The 23,739-nt window shown below is 40.1% G+C and overlaps 1 protein-coding gene across 1 annotated transcript; it reads left to right on the forward strand.

The window, feature by feature from the left end:
* Positions 1–9,933: 9,933 nt before the first annotated feature.
* Positions 9,934–22,884, forward strand: LOC140936631 (fibroblast growth factor receptor 2-like). Its single transcript, XM_073386129.1, has 9 exons — positions 9,934–9,946; positions 12,181–12,325; positions 12,612–12,820; positions 15,243–15,427; positions 17,352–17,921; positions 19,928–20,142; positions 20,622–20,662; positions 22,302–22,398; positions 22,658–22,884. The coding sequence occupies exons 1-9, from the start codon at positions 9,934–9,936 to the stop codon at positions 22,857–22,859; spliced, it is 1,677 nt and encodes a 558-aa protein (XP_073242230.1). The 3' UTR covers positions 22,860–22,884.
* Positions 22,885–23,739: the final 855 nt, after the last annotated feature.

The following is a 23,739-nucleotide window of genomic DNA, read 5'->3' on the forward strand; positions in this document are numbered from 1 at the left end:
GGAGATCTTCAGGTAGCTTGACAAGGAGTGGTTTCAGAAAGGCTGGCTCGTCAAGAATTTTGAGGCCGGTAAGTCCGCCATCTTCTTTCGCACATTTCAATTCCAAGAGGAGATCCCCTAGTTCTTACAGACCTTTGTTGTCTTTGGCATTCAGTGATGGGAATGCAGTTAGCTTGTCCAGGTGTACTTGGGTGACGACAGCTGTTGAGCCAAAACGTTCTCCTAACTTCCTCCAACATTCTTTAACTCCCTCGGTCGGGTTCTCTATATATGCATTTCGTAAACGCTGAATGAGTCTCTTAGAGTCACCAGTAGCATGCTCCGCCATGAGGGCAAGCTCTTCGCTTGGCGAAATGTTTACCTCTCTTATCATGTTCTTGAAGGCTGCTTTCCAAGTATTGAAGTTTTCAAGGGAGCTGTCAAATTTCTCTATTTTGTTAGCAATGAGCTCCCTTCTGGAGAGAAACTGAACGAAACCTTCCATGCGGTCAGTAGGGTTAGGATTGAAGGGCGGTGCTCCCGGATTGAGCTCTTTCGCAAAGCAGGGCTTCTCTTCCTTGACTGGGAAGCCGCGGGCGGAGAGGTTCTTTGCTTCACGATTACGGTCATGATGATCTTCATACGGTTTTAAACCTTCAAATTGACTGTCAATGAATTGCTGAACACGCTTATCAGAATCTTCGATTGGTAAATCTATTGTCTGAAAATCAAGGTTCAATCCAAGTTCCTCGTCAATAGCTTTTGCGCGGGCGACGGCAACAGCTGCTTCCTGTTCTGCGCGTAGGGACTCCAAGCGTGCTTCTTCCTCGCGTTTTCTCCTAGCAAATGCCAACTCATCTTCTCGTCTCTTTCTTTCTTCTTGTTCTAAAGCCAGCGCGGACTTGGTTTGAAATTCGGAAATTTTCCTTTGCATTTCGGCCTTTTTTAATGCCGCGGCCGCCTCGCCTTTTGCATGGGCCCGTAGTGCGTTCGAGGAAACGGACGACTTGGAAGCACGTGACCAAGACCAAAAGGATCCTAATTCCAGTAAGAGGTCATTTTTCCGGTCCAACCCTTCGTTAATCGCTGCCTGGACGAGTTCCTTCCGAGTTCTCATCATTGCTTCGACTGTTTGTCTCTCTTCCTGATGTTCGGGCAAGCTAGCGTGCACTGTAAAATCCATTAATGAAATCCACGCAAGTTCATAATCACTGAACGACGAACGCAAGTCTCCTACGGCCTTACGTAAGGCTTCCACAGAATCTGGAGTTTCTTTGAGCTTGGAAATCGCTTGACTAGTTCTTTCCCATATTTCAGTGAGTCAGACTGCAGTCTGTTTTCGATCAACTTCGCGGTGGGCTTCGAGAGTCGTTTTGCTCGCGTGGATTCTGAATGCTTGGCGTTATCTTCGACGACTGTGTTTTCGAGCGAAAACAAACCCATTTCCACTTTCTCGGGGCCTTCCTTTGAGCTCCCATGCTTGGATACCTTTGTAACGGGCGAATTTGAAGGAGCCTCTTCCAACTGGCTGGATGAACCGTGTTTTTGAGTTTCGCTTGGTTGCTTGAGCGTTAAATCCACGAGGTTGTCTGGCTCGGTGTGATCGGCCGGCGATAAATCTCTCGTTTCACTATTCTGATCCCTCAAACCTTGATCCATTTTCCGGAGAAAATCATGAGACGTAGGTCCTTCTTCAGAAGTGTAACCGGTTTTAATGAAAGCAAAAATTCACGGTGAAACGAGAAAGCGTTTTCACCGGCGAGCACAATGTGACAAAATGCAAGAAATCAAAACAAGCTAGCTCTCACGTGATCCTATGACGAAGCACGTCTAACCTATGTTACATAACAAGGAAAATGTGACATGAGAAGGGAAACGCGTGACAGAACAGCTCTTCACTTAACCATTAATAGTCTGGGATCAGGCTCCGTAGTGGGGAAAAAAGGCAAAAAATGGGATCAATTTTTTTTCTCCCTTTTCCCCCAATGCGGAGCCTGGTCCCAGGCTAAACCATTAACGACTGTAACTTTATTTTCTGTTTTGCTTGTTATTATTTTTGGCAGGAGCGCATCAGTACAAAAAACAAGGTTTACTTCGATCTGAGTTCTGGCCATTTGGAAACAGCCAGTTGAGTTGGGTAGATGGATGTTTCGATTGATTTACTGCTAGGTTGCATTAGGCGATGAAGCCAATTGTCTACGCTGACAGCGGCTCATGGAAAGTGTGTATGAACACATTGGTTGGACAGATTGATAAAATGTTCTCTTTTTCCAAACCTCCTATGGAATCGAACAGCACAAGCAACTGTAGACAACCCCATCCAGAAAGTGTACTTTTCCACCCTTCTTGCGCTTGGTCCTCGATTTCTTCCTCTTTTGTACTGCTTAAGTGTACTCATTCCTGTTTAAAATCTCTTTACTTTCTTCCATTCTTAAATCCGCTCAAAAGTAGGTGCGTGTGACCTGCAAGAGTTTGCAAAACAGTCCTCTTTTCTCACAATCGGTTTTAAGAGGTGCGAAGTGCAGGCGAAGACTGTGTAAAATTAACCGCGTATTTTTCGCGCCTCTCCCTAGTCTAATTCGTTTTTTGGCCTCTCTCCAGACCTTTCCATTGACCGTTCGCGCACACCGTCAGTTACCAAGTACCGAAATATGACAAAAACACGCAAAAGTGATAATGGATAAAACTGACAGGCTTCATTTCCTTGGCGACTAGTAGTTCCTAGTACATGGGCGTGTACACAAAGAAGTCAAAATGTGGTCACAACAAAAATTAATTCCCGTATCCCGCTACTTTTCCCTTACGATTCCCGCATCCCAACCCAATAAAAATAGGAAATCCCGCTCCCACACAATATCAAAATTCCCGCTTCCCACTCCTTTTTTTAGCTCGCATCTCGAGTATCACCACAAAAAAAAGCCAAATCCCACATCCCGCCAAACCTATTGTGGACCCTCTATGCTAGGGGTAGACCTCCGGGGAAGTAGACACCCTCTTTCAGCTCCCTCATAAGCCAAGTGGGTAGTAAAACAGATCAAGACGGAAATTTATATTAGCACAACAAAGCCCTTTGATGTTCAATAACAATAAAAATGTACAGATTATAGCCTCCGCTTACTGGAAGTTTATCATTCTGTAACTTTTAAACTGTACGCGGCTGTTCATCTGTAATAAATAGCCTGTCACGACGCTGTATGTTCATGGCCATCCTAAATGGCCTGCATTTCTACATTTGGCAAATTGACGGTGAAGCTAGCAAAAAGAGACCAATTTCAATATATCAAAAGTCATACCTTGGGGAAATAAAATAAAAGAAATGTGTTATTCATTGTTGTGCCTCAAGTATGAATTTGAACATATCAAAATTGTTCTATAGTATTTAACATTTTCTTATATCCAAACCACTTTCAGTGAAAGAGCTCAAAAAGCTTCTAAGAAAGGTTTCTATAAGAAAATCACAATCAATTGCAAAAGCGGTCAACTGTGGGTTTGCTTCCCCTTTAAGGTTACGTCGGTCGAATTTTCAACCGGTTGAAAAATTTGACAGGACACTTTGTTCACACGGAACCGTTCTATGTTTTTGCGCTGTTCACACAGAACTGTCGAGCTGTAATATTTCCAAGCAAAATGAGAAATAACGTGACTCGTAAATCCATGTTCGCAATATCTGGTTGCTATAAAGTCATAAGTGCACCACTAATATACACTCTGTGTAATATGTAGTATTGTGTCTTCTCACTGATAGTCAGTGGTATAGTGACTAGTAGTTACTAGTAGTTACTGGTAGTTGCTAGTAGTTACAAGTACTAGTTACTTGTAGTTACTAGTAGTTACTGGTTATGCTAGTGGTTACTGTTAGTTGCTAGTAGTTACTTGTAGTTACTGGTAGTTACTAGTAGTTAAAGGTAGTTAGTAGTAGTTACTGGTAGTTACTTGTAGTTACTAGTAGTTACTGGTAGTTACTGGTAGTTACTAGTAGTTAAATGTAGTTACTAGTAGTTACTTGTAGTTGCTAGTAGTTACCAGTAGTTACTTGTAGTTGCTAGTAGTTACTGGTAGTTACTTGTAGTTACTAGTAGTTACTGGTAGTTACTTGTAGTTACTAGTAGTTACTGGTAGTTACTTGTAGTTACTAGTAGTTAAAGGTAGTTACTAGTAGTTACTGGTAGTCACTAGTAATAAAAGGTAGTTGCTAGTAGTTACTGGTAGTTACTAGAAGTTACTGGTAGTTGCTAGTAGTTACTGGTAGTTACTAGAAGTTACTGGTAGTTGCTATTAGTTACCTATTTCCTCTCTTTTTCCAGCTGAGTAACCACGCATCCATGTAGCCACGCCTTTGCCATGCAAGAATTTTGCCGGTCACGGTAATATTTTGTATTCAAAACAGTAGCAAACAGATACCCAATGTAGCTCGCAAAGCAGAGGCGTGATAGGGCACGACTTTGGGGGGCAGTAAATTAAGCGAGCGCTAGCATTTAGAGAACAAATCCTGTATATAAATAGTAAACAAAAGCGGTCGGACACAAGAACCTTGAGGGACACCCCATTTTAAGTCAAACGGCTGTGAGAACGTCTCTTTTATGGAGATTCTTTAAGATCTCCCTTTTAAGTGCGATTTGAGCCAGGAACTGTCGAGCTGTAATATTTCCAAGCAAAGTGAGTAATAACATGACTCGTAAATCCATGTTCGCAATATCTGGTTGCTATTTTGGTTTAGTATATACACACTCAGTGATCTTGATGATTTAAGCAATCTGATTGGTTCGCTATCTCGGACTATTCAACAATATTCACCTCCTAGCAAGTGGATAATGTGTGAGCTCGGTGTTTTTCAAATTTCTTTAGAGAACGATCTTTTAAAAGTCGACAAAATCCTAGGGCTGACTTTTTTTATTAAGGCAAGAAAAGACTTGGAAAGATTCAATACGGCGTTTTTCAATTTACTGTAGCTGAGTTTTGTGCTCGATGGATTGTTTACAACTCACGTGTATTCGCGTAGAAGAAGCCGTTTCGTGAACTCAACGTTTTCTAACAAGAACATTTTGGCTCAAGTTTATTTATGACAAACAAATTTAAAAGGAAATGTTTGCAGAAATTCTACGTTTCAAGTAAACAAGAAAAAGAATGATACAGGAAGACGACGCCTTACCTCGAGCAACCGAGCCGCCATTTTTGTCAGCACTTCATGCGAAAAACGACACAACAAACCCTTTTGGCTATAAACTTGGCGAGTCAACAGAAAACAACAAAGCTCTACTTTTCTTCTCAGGTAAGGAAACAGTTCAAACTTTTAGCGGTTCCATTTAAGCCATTACGCTGTGTTTGCAAAATGATAAACTTGTGAATTGCCATGTTTGAAAATTCTGCAAAGACCTATTTTTAAACTTACGCGTGATTTGATCTGTCCATCAAATCGTACTTTTTAATGGTTTCCTCTCTGATTTTGTTGAGATCACTTCGTGTGTATATACTAAAACAATTATTCTTTTCAATCTCGGTGAATAGTGGCTTTAGGAATATTTACCTCGCCACTTCGTGGCTCGGTAAATATTTTGCCACTATTGACCTCGATTTCAAAGAATAATTGTTAAATATACTTCATGGTGGAAAGCCACAAGTGCACCAGTAATATATAATCCGTGTAATATGTGGTATTGTGTCTTCTCACTGATAGTCAGTGGTAGTAATTAGTAGTTACTAGTAGTTACTGGTAGTTGCTAGTAGCGGAGCTCCACGCGCGCGCTTCCATAGCTAAGGTAATCTACCCATCACAAAAAATTTGGTAATCACGTGACCCTACACCGAACGAACGAACGAACGACCGTCCGTCCGCACCACAGGGGAACCAATGTTTACTCTCATACTTTCTAGCCAGTTTGGGAGCCCAGAAGAAAACTAATTGCACATCAATGTTGTGATCAATTGACAGCTGTCAAAACAGGGTATCCGCTGACCAGTATCACCTGACCGTACCGCGGGCTCAAGTGTCGACCCATCGAGCTCGAGTATTTTTTTGAAGTTATACACCGTATTCACAAATGGCGGACACGCGGGAAAAAACTGGTGCCTAGTCATGAAAGCGAGGCGTTGGAGGATAAACAAAAATTGCAAATTAAGACTTTAAGAGAACTTGCAGAGTGTTTAGCACGGATTCCACCTAAAATAACTCTGTACGGACTTCTTTTTAAATACAATTACGTAGGATGTCTTCAGTTTTTAATATTTAGTAGTGATTTGCTGTTTGCAATCAAAAGGGACGCGTATATCTTCAAGGAAACAGGATGATTTTGTAGGTTTCCGAAGCATCAGAAGCTCGACAAGTGGGCGATGGCTGGAGAAAAGCGGCAAACATGATGGCCCAAACTTCACGCTGAAACCGAATACGAAAGCCAGATCTCTACAATTCTGTAAAACAGAAATAAAAACAGATATTGGTGGCGAGAAAAAGAGAAATAAGCGACGGATATATGGCCTACTTGTCAACGGAATGGACCTCCGCCATTACACAAAACAGGTCAAGTCGAGAGCGGGTGAAAGATTCATTCACGAAGCTCATTCATTCATGTCAGTGTCATTTTATACATATCTATGTATATATGTATGTCTGTATTTACAACTTCCTTTGGATCATATTAATTCCGTCGGTTTGGAGTAAATTGTTAGAGGTACGTTGGCACAGCTTAGCAAAAATCTCATGATTTCTTTGTTATTGCGAAATAATTAAACATAATTTTATCAAACTTAGAAGCTGTTATGACTTGCTATTTGCCTGGTCTCCTCTAGGGCATGATCTCGGAGAGCCCTTGGTAAAAAAGCGGTATAAAGCTCACATTTTACTAAGTTAAACTTTAAAGGCAATGTTTGTGTCAGGACTGAACACGGCAAGCTTCTGTTTCGAATAATTAAATTCGAGTCTGGATCCGTTTAACTTGAAGAAGACCATCATTTTATTTATTTATGTATTCTTCAACTTTAAAATATTATGGAACATAAAGTTAAAGCTCTTAATAGCCAAAGATAAGAGATACGAAATTACTCGCTGAAATGATGTGGCCGGCTTACCGAGTCTGCCGAGTAACAAGTTGAAATTTGAGCGTACTCCACTCGGTCGCTCCTGCAGTTTATACTAAAAAATTAGTTCTAATTGATGTCCTTCATCGATAAAGACCAGAGAATAACGTCCTAGCAAACAAAAAACAAACATGACTTCATCGAAACCTCAGTCACCTCTTCTTTCCTGTCTTCCTTTTTTCCATCGGCTCGACTTGAATTGTTCAGCGTCAGACGTCTCTTACGTTAACAAGTAGGCCATATACCTGTCGCTTATTTCTTTTCTTCTTGCCACCAAGATTTGTTTATAGTTCTGTTTCACCGAATTGCAGTGAGCTGGCTTTCGTACTCGGTTTCAATGTGAAGTTTGGGCCAACATGTTTGCCGCTTTTCTCCAGCCATCGTCCACTTGTCGAGCTTCTGATGCTTCGCAGACCTACAAAATCATCCTGTTTCCTTGAAGATATACGCGTCCTTTTTGATTGCAAACAGCAAATCACTACTAAACATTAAAAGCAGAAAGCATCCCACGTAATTGTATTTAAAACGAAGTCCGTACAAAGTTATTTTAGGTGGAATCCGTGCTAAACACTCTGCAAGTTCTCTGAAAGTCTTAATTTGCAATTTTTGTTTATCCTCCAACGCCTCGCTTTCATGACTAGGCACCAGTTTTTTCCCGCGTGTCCGCCATTTGTGAATACGGTGTATCCGTTGACAAATTACCAGTTTCAAATGATCGCAGGCTCAAGTTTATTTTTTCCAATGATTCATATGAAATATGTTGTGTTTATGTCATTATGGCCCCGCACTACTAAAATTAGCCAGTTTTTTAAAAATACAGGCGGGAAGACCTTTTCTTACCATGGACACGCGTTGGTCACGCTCTGCGTCCAATTTTTAGGCTCTGATTGGTCAAAATTTGACTGGTGAGTTCATGCGGAAAATTTATGCAGCATCTTGAAAGTTGTTTACTTTGACAGCTTGCGCTGAAGCTTACAGAGTTTTCTGTCAACTTGTGATGTTTTTAACTGTCTTTTTCCACTGGATGTACAAAATGAAATACAGCTGCTATCAAGAGTCTTCTATTATTCATGGCTGGTTTGTTTATTGGGGTTTTGGTTGAGAAATGCGTCGCTTGTCAAAATTCGGTAATCCGATTTCGGATGGCATCGTTTTCGTTTTTCACCTTGCTTAATGCGTAACAGGGTTTAAAAGTCTCAAGCAACTGTGGCCTTCCTTGATAGCTTTCAGGAACTGAATCTCGAATGGTAAGCCTGAGTAATTATTGTATTTGATGTTTGTTTTTGTTATGTCTAATTTCATGAAGTCGAGCACAGTTTATGAGGCAAGTTTATGCACGTTTGTAAGATTTGAGTCAATGATCTGACCTAGTGTCAGGTTTGATATAAGTTTACAGAACTTAAAAGGCCTTCAGATATATTTTCTCACCGCAAATAGAAAGAAAACGTTCCGAAGAATATTTAGTTATAAATTTGGCTGTATAAAGAAACCTTTTAGCGATTTTCTTGCTTCGAGGAGTTCATCTTTGAAAAAAGCAAAACTGGGAGGCCGGCTTTTAAAGACTCAGGATTTTTGGACACACTTTAATACCTGTCTTCGTGAATGAAAATTGTTGCCTCTGTAAATGTTTCACCGAATTATATTTCTTTTATTGATTGTTAGTAGTCTCTCTTGAAATTTTAATCGCTTGTAGGTGCCGTTTGTTTTCATCGTTCATGAATATCGCTTGCAGGAGTACTCAAAAATGTCGCGCGTATCAAACGCTTTATAAGATTACACATCGTTATAACTGAAACCATTAAATAACAAAAAATAATAATAATAAATTCGTTATTATGTTGAAGCGTAACTCTATTAAAGTTCATTCAAACACTTGACCACACTTACAGCTCGCACTAGAAATGAGAACCGGCTGGCCGTATGGGTGATTTTGGAATTTTTTTTGAACAGTTTCGCTAAAATGCCACGATTGATCGTCCTGAGTATTGACTAATACGTGCAATTTGTCTTGAAAAATTGTGAAATGCCGCATTCTGTCCGAGGTCTGTATGATAAATAGTACTGTTTCACCTCAGATGTGATGTATAAAGAGTATAAAAGGTTGGTTTACACACCCCCAGATTTGTTGGCAAGAATTTGTAAAGTAAACCTATCGAACGCAAAAAATGCGGCCTGATTTGTTTTCCAAGAATTTGTTTTCGAGGCCTAATCTACTGTGATCAAGAGCCATTATAGCTCTTGAATGTGATTGAAGATGTTTGCTGTTTTTGGGTGTACATATATATATAAGGCTATCAACTCGATGTAAGAAATAACTTAGCCTTTCCCTCAAAAGTCACATGAATGTGCCCTTAACTTAACTGATTTGTGGATCACAAGTTTATTGTTTGATTTAAATTATAAGTGTATTAATGGGAGCTTCGCTTTTAGCCCTGGCTAAATCTATATATTAGTTACCAGAACTAGTTACTTGTAGTCACTAGTAGTTACTGGTTATGCTAATGGTTACTGTTAGTTGCTAGTAGTTACTTGTAGTTACTGGTAGTTACTAGCAGTTAAAGGTAGTTAGTATTAGTTACTGGTAATTGCTAGTAGTTACTGGTAGTTTTTTGTAGTTACTAGTAGTTACTAGTAGTTACTAGTAGTTAAAGGTAGTTACTAGTAGTTACTTGTAGTTGCTAGTAGTTACTGGTAGTTGCTGGTAGTTAGTAGTAGTTACTTAAGCAGATTGCAATTGAGGGAAGAGATTATTGGTAACATGCCACAAAGTTGCTTATTAGACGAAAATGCTTGAACAGTAGATCGAGGCCGGGCTTTTTTAATAATGGGTTCCAGGTTTCAGCAAAATATCCAGTCTGCAAGGACAGGCTGGTCATATTAGCAATGGCAGGAAGGAGTGAGTCTAAACGTGAAGATGCAAGATTTGTTCTTTACAGATGTAGTCATATGACGAACTGTCTCAGTCAGGCTTGGCATTGGAAGTGGGAAAATACAATATTACCAGATTCAGATTCCAGGTTGGACTCGGACGTTGACAGCAAGAATGCCGTTCATCTTTGACCTGATATTGGTTACCTTGGCAATAAAAAAACTGACCCATATTGTTTGCAAGAAGTGAAACAGAATGTGTGGAAGACATCGATCTTTTTTCATATTCTTGAGTCTTGAACTCTTACTTGCCGCGAAAGCCTCCTCTGGTCTGTGCTGTTATCTTCGATAAACTGATTATAGTAAACACGGCGTGTCTCATTCACCAAATTTACTACACGATTTCTTTCCTTCTTAAAAGCAGCAAGATCAACAGATAATCTTGTAGCTCTCCACGTCTTTTCAGCATTTCGTCTCAAGCGTTTGGCATTCCTAATACCTTCATTGAACCACGCAGCAAGAGGCCTGACATTAATGTCACGAGTTAAGACAGGTGCATACATATTCAGTTGAGATCGTAACGACTCATTATAACAGCCGACTGGAGAGTCTAAGTCGTTAGGTGGATCATGATAAAGCTGAGAAGAAGGAATGGCCTCAGAAATTGGTTAGGGTCAATTGATTTCATCCTCCTGAACTGCACATGCGTGACGTTAGCTTGAGGTCTATATACCTCTTATTAGCCGAGTTTTCGGTCCGTACTGTAAATTACGGACCGAGTTTTTTTCCATCGATTTATGGTCCAAGCGCGAAAAAAAGAGTTCAGGAAGATGAAATCAATTGACCCTAACCAATTTCTGAGGCCATTCCTTCTCAGCTTTATCATGATCCACCTAACGACTTAGACTCTCCAGTCGGCTGTTATAGTGAGTCGTTACGATCTCAACTGCGAAGCGCGCGGGCTATAAATCGATGGCAAGCTTCTTTGCCATTTGCAGTGTGTTTTCAAAGACCAACGAAAAAACGATAGAAGCGAGTCCGAGCCAGACACAATTAATGTCCAGTTTTCAAAAGACTCCAGCGTCACATTAACGAGTGAATACTTACAGTGCTCTTAGTTTTGACCGAATAAACTTTAAAATATGTATGTAAACTCTGAGGACTGGGATGTTGACTTTGCTTTTCCAAATTTTAACCTAGCTTTGTTTTAATAAGAACGAAGCTGTGGTAGAAACTGAATCGTATCCTTACCGAGGAAGAGAATTCTAGTCAGTGTTTGAAAATTTTAACGCAGATCACAATTGAAGACGAGAATGAACTGGCAGAAAGGGAGGTTTTCCCAAAAACAATTAACGAGTGAATCCTTCGACAATGACAACAAACTTACCTTGAAAAACTTCTTTGCCTTTTGCAGTGTTTTCTTTACAAGGACAAACGGAGGAAAGATGGAAACGACTTGTAGACAGACACTGTGTCCGGTTTCCAAAATACTCCAGCGTTACACTTAAGAGCTAAAACTTACAGTTCTCTTAGTTTTGACCTAATAAACTTTTTTAACGTGGCGAATTTGTTTTCACTTTCTCGGAAACCCTTTGTTGTATGCTATTGTTTTCGTGCGCCAATAAAAACTTTCTTTTTTGACGCCTGTCAAATGACTGTCAAATCGTGCGTCCTGCACTTGTTTGCGGTCCCCCAAACAGGAAGAAGCCATATAATAAACATCTTATTAGCTTCGTTTTTTCGGTCCGTACTGTAAATTACGGATCGGTCCGTAATTTACAGTACGGACCGAAAACTCGGCTAATAAGAGGTATTTATTTGACTGAAGACTGGAAAATGGTCGGAGAATAACTCACTAATACAAGGGCAAGCAGCAATGATGTTATCAGATGTACGAGTAGTAATTAAGTCAAGTGTATGACCAAGTTCATGCGTAGTAGACAAACATGCTGCTTGAGACCCATCGACTCCAGTATATCCGAGAGGTAGTAGGTCCATACGGATATTAAAATCGCCCAAAATTATCAAGGGCTCACTTGACATGACCAGAGACTTGAGGTAATCGTTAAACGGCTCAGTGAAAAATGTGGATGTGGTCACAGCATGTTTAACAGAATATAGAGGCCTGTAAACTATAACGAGTCGTAAAAGAGAAATAGTTACTAGGAAACTTATTCCGTTTATAAGTTTATTAGGAAACGTATTCCAACCACGTTTGTATATCAACGGCTCCTTACATTTACGATTGTTTGTATCCCTCAGTGACCAGAGAGGCTCTTCCAAGAGTTCCCACAGGTTCTCCTACAGGAGTTTCCATACTCTGGATAGTGCTGGGAGTTTCCGTGGCTGTTTCTGCTTTGGTGGTGGGGATAATTGTCTACCGTAAGAGAGCAAAGAGGAATGAACGGTATTTCATAAAATGTTATTGTCTTTGTGAATGCTTTGTATTATGATGATGATATGCATGCGGAAAAAGACGATATTTTATTCTGTTTAAGTGTCTGTTGGTCTTTAAGTGTCTTTCCCTCAGTCAAGTCGCGCTGGTGAGTGACCTTCCTTACAGACCAAGGCGATGTACTTTTATCACCTTGTATGAACCAGGAAGCCATGCATCTCTGATTAAAGCATTACCACAAGCCCATGATTAATGACGACGAATTTCATTAACATTTAATTTGCACTATTTTCTCTAGGTCCAGTGAGTCTGACATTGCTGAGTTTATGTTGCTGGAAGTCCCACACGAGCGGGTTACTATTATGGAGGAACTGGGACGAGGCGCTTTTGGAAGAGTTTATAAGAGCGTGATGAGGGCGGTACCTGAAAAGAATACATTCTCCAAACCAAAGGATCACAGTTTTGATTCGCATGAGGGACGTATTGTTGCTACAAAAGTTCCACCTGGTAGGTGAATTCAGAATATGGCAAAAAGATAACTTACTCTTTCAGCAAACGTTATTCAAGGGAGTAATTCTTATTAATAACAACCAAGAGAGGCTCTCTTGTAACAGGTTTGAATTATTTAATCCAATAGATGGCAAACATCATATCGTGGAAAACAGCATCTGAGTGCCCCAGTCGGTAATAGTGGGCGCTTTCCATTTAGTCAAAATTTCCGAAATTTCGCCGGTTCGGCGGTAAATGGAACACCTTTCGTCGGTTCGTCCCACTGGAAAATTCCCAAAAAAAGTGGAAAGTCTAAAAAGGTGGCCTGGTTTTCCCGGTTGGAATTTCTGAACGGAATTTCGTGTTCCATTTACACGTTTCTCGTAGTTTGTACCAGTTCCAGGTCCACGGCAAGAAAATCTGTCACGGCCAGTTAGCAAATCAAAATGGCTTTCCTCGATCTCATGTATCAATGTACGGTTTGGTTTTTTGCTGGTTCCACAATGGAGGCACTTTTGCACCACGAGTGCCCTGGCCTTGAATTAATTGGTAAGTGTCTAGTAATAAGTAATAGCAATATTTATTCAGAGGTTCATATTCACTGAAGAGAATCCCTGCAATTTTTCTGCTACACGCTTTTCCCTCCATTTGCTCTATTCAGACGCTTCTTTTTGAGATTCCAGTCGGTCGCCTTCACCCTATTCTGAAACTATGACATCTAACAAACTAACAAACTGGGAAGATCGTGATGTCAGGAACTTCATCACCTCTTGGGCCGTCGGGCACCGCGACGTACCGGGGTTTACGACCAAATAGAACAACTTTTTACCAGTCGGAAATTCCACTTTTGCTCCCACCAAAATTTCCGGTATTTTTTCCTAAATGGAAAGCGCCCAGTGTGATGTACCTCAGGGGCCCATTTTTGATCTTAAATTTTGTTTTCTTTTGTTTTCTTATATTATAATATATTACTTATATTAATAACCTCCTTGAATGTTTGCAATTTACCACACTTTTTGCAATGAATCAATTAATGTAGACATAAAAACCTTCAGTGAGATCAGAACATTGATAAGGTGTGCTCCAAGGTTAGTCGTGTTTTAAGTGGTATTATAGACAAGCTCGAGATTATGTAACATTAAATGTGCTAAAGAGTATATAGCGCTTAAATCGATGCCCATGCTCGAGCGAAAACCGAGCGGGCACTTTTTAAGAAAACCACACAGATATAAAAATGCAAAACAGAGCAGGCTGCATGATCACTCCTCAGGGCTGTGACACGATAACAGATTACCTCTTTAAACCAATTCAAAATGTTAGTGCATTCCTTCGTAATGTGTAGATTGTGATGAGTATGTGATCTTTCGAAATACGTTATTCGCATGTTTCAGTCACTTGAGAACTTTATCTGATCGTATTACTGCAGCTTTACTTAGAGAACTACCTTGGCTTCCCTTGAAGTATGAGTAGCGGAATTTTAAATTATTTATGTCCGAGCTATAATCATCATTTGTTTCAAACTTACAAGCCTGTTAGGAGTTTACGATCATCAACCATGAACTTGTTAATTAGTAACACCCAGATCAAGGCTAAAATTTTACCGGGCGATCATGCTTTTTCGTTTTGTGTCCCTTAACTTTGGAATGATTCTCCAGAACATACAGTGTAAAATAGAGTTTGAATATTCGTTCTTCTAAGAAAAATCGTAAAGCTCTAAAAACTTCTAAGCTTTATTTTTATTTCTTAGTTTTGTCTAACAATTTTTCTAATTTTTAATGTTACGAGTTACTGCTTTCTAGTCGTTTTAGTTGAAAACATTTATTGTAAAGCGCCTTGGAGCTTGATGATGATGATGATGATGATGATAATGATGACGATGACAGTAAGCCGAAAACCCTTCATGAAACCCAACTACAAAAGCATACTGGGATGTCCCTGTATATGCAGAGTCAATGGAAGTGAGCCAATTTGATAGATGCATAAGGATTACAAATGTGCACTCAAAGAAAGTCATATTACTGGAGATGAACTGCCCGTGGGTCGAGAATAAGGAAGCAATAAAAGAACACAAAAAGTGGCGTCTAAGATTAAAGAGAAAAGTTTCCGGACTAAGAGATCATCCAGTATCGCATTATGTTACATGTTGTGTTTGGTGATCGTTGGATGAAGAGAACTAACGGTTTTTCTTTGAGACTTTGTTTTATCTACGTCACTTAACTTAGGGAACCAATTTCTTAACAAATAGATTTTTTTCTCAGGCAAAAATTAGGACCTGAGCTATTGACTGTGTTATATTTTTATAGGTTAAATATATTTTTATCTTAATTAGTTCTTTTGTTCTTTACATCTGGTTTTAGTTGTTTAGCACTAACTGATATCGTGTAGCATATACGCAGGTCACGGTTACCTGGATTTTCTTTAAATGTCTTTTGTTTTTTAGAAAATGCCACGGAGGAGGACAAACGGCAGTTAGTTCAGGAAATCGAGCTGATGAAGGAAGTCGGAACACACCGTAATATTGTGAGCATGCTCGGCTACTGGATCCAATCACATCCCATCATGTTAATCATGGAATATGTTCCTAACGGAGATCTTCTTCAGTGGCTCAGAAACAAAAGGCAACAGGTATCATTACTTTATCAGCCATATCAATAAAAATTTGCTGCCTTCTTTTTTGCCTTTTGTTTAAAAAAATATCTTCTCTCCATTCGCAATAGGGTTGCGCACAGGCACTATTTATAACACTCAAACTCAGACAAACAAATTCCACAATTTTGTTCGTCTTTTTGTTATTAAAATGTCAAGTTTGTCTGACTTTTTTTTATGAAAATAACAAGAATGGCAGATTTCACACAAACATGGCAAATTAGTCACTCTGACGTCATTAGTATTCTGTGCTGCACTTTCTAATGAACATCGTCCTGGGCGTGTATATGTTCTTTTTCTTACATTGTGTGGTCTCTTAAGGCAGACGGAAAATCCTCTACCTCATCACACGTCTAAAAACCATCGTCTTCAGTAAAAATAATAAGATGCTAAACAACTTGATGTGAGAATTTGTACATGTTACCTATAATTTAAGTTCTCAAAGACAGAGGTGCACTAAAAATGTAGACATGAATGCAACCGGATATTGGTATTTTTCCAAACGCGGTTTATACAGCGAGACTGTTTAAATGCTATTCATGTATTCGGAAAACAAAGATCGGTAAATATACAAAAATTTGTATTCAACGCTTAGTTAATAAAGCCAAGCTTGCCCCGGTAGGATCAGTTAAGGTTTTGCGGGAAACTGCCCACCTATCCCTCCCCTAAGCCACATTTTGCCCTAAGTAAGAAGGTAGCGTTTGTCTTAGGGGAGGCGTAGGTGGTCAGGAAAGAAAAAAAATGATGTTTTGAACGTTTACCCCTGGGGGTACCCCCGCCCGATAGGATGAGGATCTCCATTCTTAAATATGGTATCCTTCTTGCCCTTATTAGAGCAGTGTTGCCGATGTGATCCTTAGATAGGGTACCCTTATTCTATCAGGTAAAATTCACGTGCGTTAATGCCCAACACACCAAAAACAAATCATAGATCTGTTAAAACTGAACTTTACCCTAGAGCTGATTAGGAGCGCGATTTAAGGAAGTTTTTTTCTGTTTCCACTGATTCTTAGGTCTTGTTTTTCCCTTGAACTGGGCTTCATTTTCCATGTTTGGGTCTTTAATAGGATATTGGTTTTCGCTTGTCTCAACTATTCGAAATTTTTGAGAGTACCCCCCTCCCCCCAGGTGGGCGTTAACCTTTTCTGGTCAGCATGAATCACGGGATTACTAATGGTGGAGCTACGCTATTGTTTGAACATGGTAACAAGACAAGAGTAGTTTACTTCAACGAACGCTTTTCATTCTGGTAATTTACTTATTTTTTCTCATTTTCCTATGTATTCACCATAGTTGAGCTCCGCCATTTGATAAACCGTCCTTGATTCAAGCTAACAAAGGGCTTCCACTCAAAATGCCCGTCAGCTTTTCCATCCATGGTCTTTCAATGGTGGCAAGATGAGTTATTCAAATCAACCCATGACACCAGTGAGAGTTTTTCTTTTCAACCTCCGACCGACGCAGTAGAAAAGTTTCTTTTTAAAAAACCCTTCAAAATATTTTGGTGGAGATAATGATTGTGAGTCCCGAAAGCCCTGTACGAAATATGACGTCACAAGTGGCATTAGGTCAAACCAAATATTCAAAAGCACACGTCGCGTTTTTGGGACTGTGTATCTTAAAATGTCACAGAAAATTGTAACAAAGCAGAAGAAAAGCTTTGTTTCTATTGCAGTTTAATCCATTTGATTTTTCCGTGGACGATTTAAAGAAAGTTGGCCCATAAGGTTTTCCAGGCTAGGTTTTCAGTTTAACGTCGGTTAAGTAATCTTTCAATTCACATAGATTCCTTTTAATTGCTGGGTAAAAATATTTCGGCTAACCAACTGATAGTGTTGAAATTGTTTCTGCTGACAAAACCGTTTCATGATCAGACGGAATTCATTTCAATATTTTTTTGCAGCTTACAATGAAAAAGAGTCGTCAGAGTGATGTCGTTGAAAGGCTTAAGCCTCCTGTTCCTGAGAGGCCGAAATTGGTGTCCAAGAACCTGCAAACAAAATATGTCCTGGATGAAAACCTGAAAGAGGAGAACAGGGAAAGAAATAATGAAGAAAGTGGAAAAGACGGTGGCTATCATACCAGCGGGACGAAGGAAATTAAAATCGACCTGGACGACGTTGAAAGAGGAATTCTAATCAACGACGCTCCTCGATCTGAGATGGAACCTTCTTGCTTAAACCTGGGTTACGAAGATGACAAGGAGGAAGAAGAAAGTGACGATGTCAACACGTCATTTCAACGAAATGAACGGCGAAAGGGGTCGGTTACGTCGGTGATGGTGTTACCTTCGATCAGTATTGCCCATTTCTCCAAAGAAAAAGAGCTCACTCCCGCTGAGCCTTTGAGAAACGTCGAAGAAAAGATCACCATCAAGAAAGAAGAAGGCAGCTGTGAGGGCAAGGAAGATGATGAAGAAGACATTTCAGGGAAAGAAGTTCTTTGTTATGCGTGGCAGATTGCTAAAGGGATGGTAAGAACTTTTTCGACTGAAGAATGCTTTGAGCAATTTAGTCATCGTTTGCAAATCACAAAAATCTGCCTCTTCCCCGTATTTAAAATACTTTACTACTAGTTTTTTCTGCGTCTGCAAGTATTATGCTATCCGGGCATGAGACGGCAGATTTTTCAGGCATTCAAATTGCTGCGTTAATTATAACAGACCATTATAGGGGTAACTAATATCTTGCTGAATTTTTCGTGAAACGTAGCACACATAAAAATCAGCCGTTTGATTTTAAAAATAAGGTTAAAAAATCGAGTTTTTTATTATATCCCGAGAAGCCTAAAAATCACATGGAGCCGTCCTGAAGGTACCTATTGAAAAATCAGGTCTGTTCGTATTTTCGAAAAGGTGTCCAGTGAATACAGCCATATGACCTGAATTAGGCTAAGCTATCAGTTATTTAATTTGAATCGTACGTACAAGCCTGACATTTAGGGACGTTGCCAGCTTTTTGGTTAGTTGTAGGCCTGGCTGACTTTCATTTCCAAATATCCTGAAAATTGTACGCATGACCAGTACGCACTGACCTCACCAACTCTTTGAGCTCTTAAGCTTTTCAGCTGACTCCAACAACGCATAATTTATTTCAAGCGGTAGAGTGATCAAACCAAAAATTTGAAGGCCCAGGCCTACAGGGGCTACGCCCCTGAGAAAAGAAGGGAAGTAGAGGAAAGAAAGAGCAATGATTAAATTTGTTTTCGGGAATGGAAGACTGAGCAGCAAGAACTTTCTAGATAAATACTCCCGTACTCGGAATCTTGGAAAAACAATAAACGGTCTGCAAGTGAAACTGATGGTTGAAGCTAAGGGATTGCTTTTCGTAAACGGCCACCATGATGGTATTTGCTAACTATTGTAAGCTCAATTGATATATCTGGTGGCTCAGCTGTATATTTGGCTTTTAGGTTTTGCAAATACACCCTCCTTGATCTGCATAACTCTGCCTCATCCAATAATTGCTGTTTATTCATTTGTATGAATGAACCTTTTTTAACGAAAAAATCTATTCTCTAAATGAATAATGTTCACTGAGGTAAGCCGTTTTGGGTGACTTCGAAATAGAAATCAGCAGTATAGTAAGAAGCAATAGGTTTTTTTTTCTTTTTTCAGGCGTGGTAGTCTAAGAAGGGCTTGATTCCACTTACCCCAAGTCTCTCTCAAAAACAGCATTTAATTAAGTGTCAACAGGTGTCAACGGGCTTTCTTCCGCTGTTGAAATCTTAACTGAAAACCTTATTTCTCAACCAATATTCATTCCTTCGAGTTATCGAGGGTAAAATTGTATGAAAGTGATCTGAAGGGAAACAAAAATTATTTCGAGTTAGCGGGAGATTCAAGTTATCGAGGGTTCGAGTTACTGACGGTAAATTACAGTAAAGGAAATATCCAGGGGAAATCAATTCTGGTTCGAGTTCAGCACAAGGTTCGAGTTAGCGAGGGTTCGAGTTATCTGGAGTCGACTGTAATTCACTTAGCTTGTTCAACTTTGACGGCTTTTTGTGCTGAAAAGTATACGTCGCGGGGATTTCTTGGCCAATTTCTTAATTTGTTTCTTGTTTTCCAAAAGCTGTAACGGAAATCCTCCCTCCATTCTTCATGAATAGACCGACGATCACTTCCTCCCGCTTTCCGGACCGTTTGCCAGGCACAGCTTGCAGTGGCCTGTTCCAGGCTCTCGATAGTAGGGGTGGCAATGGCAAAAATAAGGCAAAAAAGCGTGATCTAGGAAAAAGGGGCGGTGGCGGGCTATCTTTGAGCCTGGAACAGACGGTTTATTGTACGTGGTTGCTTTTCCGCCAGATCGTTAAATCGAGAGTTCGTTTACAACGAAATCCCGATTAAACTGCTATCCCCCTGCTATATCGTAAAATCGAGCTTCCATTTTAATTTTCATATTGGAAATTTTTTGTTGATCTAAAGGTATCTGGTAACTAAAAACTGTTTGAGAAATAATTTCGTTATTTCTCTTCCAGGAATACTTGGCCAGCAAAGGATTCATTCATCGTGACCTGGCAGCCCGTAATATTCTACTTGGTGAGGACAGAGCGGTGAAGATTGCTGATTTTGGTTTGTTACGCCACGCAAATGAGAGTGAAATATACGAAGTTACGAGCGTGCACAAGCTACCAATGAAATGGATGGCACCTGAAGCGTTGGAAAGCGGCATTTTTACTTTCAAGACTGACGTGTAAGTATATGTTAACGAGGTCACAGTTAGGCCAAGCTTAGGCTTCCTGTGATGCAGTGTGAAGTTGAGGTTTTAGATAACATAGACCTTCCAATGTACTGTTTAGAACTGTCTGAAAAAAAAAAAAAAAAAACAAGAAAAAAACAAGAGCGCAATTTTGATCGTGACACTGTCTACAGTAGCGGTTATCACTCTATCTAAGTGAACCGACGAAGTTAATCTGAGACCATCTTGGATCCTAGATTCCACTCTCAACATCCCGCATTCCAGATACTAGATTCCGGATTCCAACTCAGTGTATTCCAGATTTCAAAAGGCCTAGATTCCAGAATTTCATAGTTAGCAGGATTCCGGATCCCATAGTCCATGACTCCAAACAAAAATTTCCTGAATTACCATCCATGGGGCGAGATAAACAAAATTGATATTTCTATGAATTTAATTCTTGCTATTTCTTTATGTACTTCCTTTTATTGCAGATGGTCGTTTGGAGTTGTTTTGTGGGAACTAGCCACCATGGGTAAGCTAGTTTTATAAATCTTTTTAAACTAATGCTGGTAGAATAATACCAGTAGGGAAAAGTTACGGAAAAGCTGACTATTCAGTTTTAGGATAGCTGTCACAGGAGATTTGAACCGCTTTAGAAAAGAGGCCATTCTTGCATAATGTCATGATTGCTAAACAACTAGAAAAAATAATAGGCTAACTTCCGCCGTTCTCCTAGCCGTCTTTATCACGTGTCACTTGGCAAAATAAATACTCAGTAATGGTAAACTTGTACATTACGTTATTTTAATCCCTCCTGGAGGTTGGTAAATTGATAATACATGATGGACATTGAACTGAGTGGAGAGCAATTTGGTCTGAAATCATACGCGTGATTTCGATTTGAGATCAGAAGTATGATTTCAGACTAAAATTGCACGACACGAAGTGAAATTATCACTTTATTACAGCCATTTTGAAATCACAGAATTCAATCCGTACCAGCAGTGATTGGCCGTGGCACCAGACAAGTTAGCTCGTTATCCCCCATACTCGTTAACATATATTCTGAAGCCATGCAAAGAGATGCTTTAAGTGGTGTGAATAAAAGTATTCGAGTGAGAGGTCATCTCATTAAGACAGTGCGCTTTGCGGATGATCAAGCAACCTTAGCCAGTTCAGTTAAAGGTCTGCAACTTATGATAGGTAAAATGCAGGAAAGCGCGAAGGAATATGATATGAAGATCAATGTTAAGAAGACTAAGGTGAAGAAAATCAGTAAGAGGCCTGGTGAGGAATTCACGACCTTTCTTGAGGGTAAACAATAAAGTCAAGAATCGTCGCACTTTAACTATCTTTGGAGCCTCATTACACAGGATGGATCCTGGGAAAAATAAATTAGATCGAGAATAGCCCGAAAACGCGTTTACTAAGTAAAAAGAACTGCTGACAAAAGCCTTCAGCGCGCTAGCCTTTGCCTGAAGAAGATAATTATGAAGACTGTTATCTGGGGTACTTTTCTGAATGGAGCCGAATAATGACCATAAAGAAAGAGGACGTGCGAAGACTGGAGAGCTGTGGGATGTGGCTTTGGAGAAAGGTTTTAAACATAAATTGGTCTGACAAAGTCTGTAACGAAGAAGTATTGAGGCGTGTCGGTGAGGAGAGGGCCATCATATCTGTTATCAACAGAAGACAGCGAGTCTGGCTTGGTCAAACCCTACTACATAGTGATCATGTCCCATTAGTTATTGAGGGAAGAATACCAGGAAAGAGACCACCTGGACGACGTCGAGCGGGAATGCTGGATAGAATGAAGGATAGCAGCTCTTACGTAGCGGTCAAGAGGCGTGCCTTAGATCGAGAACCATAGGGAAGGACTTGCCTGTGGGCAGATCAAATAGCCTGTTGAAAAGCGGAAACAAAAGGGCTTTTACATCTCATTTTGTATTCGACACAGAAATGATGCGATATAAAGCAAGGTGCGACGGTACGACGTGGTTTAGAACATAAATAACGCGATTTAGAAGAGATATGATTGTGTGATTCGTAAATAAATCACACTGCTGAGAGCCAATCAGATTGCAGGGATTACCAGCGATTTCAAAATGAAAAATAGGAAAAGCCTAAAAATCTTTGATAAGACAGCATTGATCTTTATTTTGTTATTTTAGGGGGTACTCCATACCCTGGGATAAGCCCTAGGAGGCTCTGCAGTTTACTTAAATCTGGATATCGGATGGAGAAACCCAACACGTGCAGCGATGAAATGTAAGTCAGAATAGAAATAATAAAAGACCTCCGAATAGAGGGCACGATGAAGAAATACTTACATAGTCCTTCAAACAGTTTTTTTTTTCTAAAATTGTCAGCCTTTTATCCGAGGAGTGGAAACTTCAGCGCGCCTCTTTCCCTTACGTTGCCCCATTCTAAAAAGAGCCTATAGAACATAAGTGTCTTCTGATTCAAAGTAAATGGAGACATATCTTTGTGTAGTGGTATTTTAAACTATGTTTTCCCTTTTCAACAGATACAAATTGACGATGGACTGCTGGAAGGAGGATCCAAATGAACGACCCTCATTCGTTCAACTAATACCGATACTGGAAGAGATGATGACGGAAGATACCCCTTACTATTATTTCAGGCTACTGGATCAGAACCAGCCATGTTACCGTGAGGCATCCGCTACTAACGCCAGTAAAGCTAGTACTCTTGATACGAAGCTGTAATTTCTGTAGGGTCTTTATGGTTTAAGTTTTGTCAAAGCACCCTTTTTTTCTTTAGATTGTTATAGGGGTCTCGGGGGAAGGTGGGGCTGGAGAAGGGGGGGGGGGGGGGGCTCCAATATGAAAGCATGAGGGAATACTGGACGGATAAGTAGATTAATAATTGCAGTTGCACCGTCCGCAATACCAAGAAACTATACCCATAAACTGAACACCGTTGTTTTCATCTTCACTACTTGCCAGTTTTCATAACCAGTCTCCTCAGGGCAGCCAAAGTAGAACACTCTCTAACTCATTATGACAACGTCTTTTTGTATATAGATACCGTAAAATTCCGAAAATAAGCCCCTCCATGTATAAGCCCCTCCAAATATAAGCCCCCCAGACCAGTAACGCAAAAAACCCTCCGTTAAATTGCCCCTCCAAATATAAGCCCCCGGGGGCTTGTACTTGGAAAATTGCCCTTAAATACAAATTTAAAAAAAGCAAAAACGGTAAATTTACTTCCAACTGTAAGGCTAGTCCAGTCGATTTTGAAACGCAAATTCTCCTCCGTAGATAAGCCCCTCCAAAAAAAAAGCCCCGGGGCTTATTTTCGGAATTTTACGGCATTTCTCTACGCTCAACCCTAAAGCTGCGCGCAAACGGACGCAACAACTTCCAACAATGTTGGACAATGCTGCGAGTTGTTGGCCAACAAAGTTACATCCGTTTCATGGGGGTTAGTGATACAGTTATGGTTAAAAATATTGGCTTTTTGTTTTGCACAGCCAAAGTGAGACCAAAAACTGCAATGTCTACGTCTAAGAGAGACGAGCAACCCTGTCATTTTCATATGGGAGTTCTCTCACCCAGCAAGGAACAGGACTGAGATGACGAGAAC

Source organism: Porites lutea, chromosome 5 (genome assembly GCF_958299795.1).
Source record: "Porites lutea chromosome 5, jaPorLute2.1, whole genome shotgun sequence".
NCBI classification, from domain to species: domain Eukaryota; kingdom Metazoa; phylum Cnidaria; class Anthozoa; order Scleractinia; family Poritidae; genus Porites; species Porites lutea.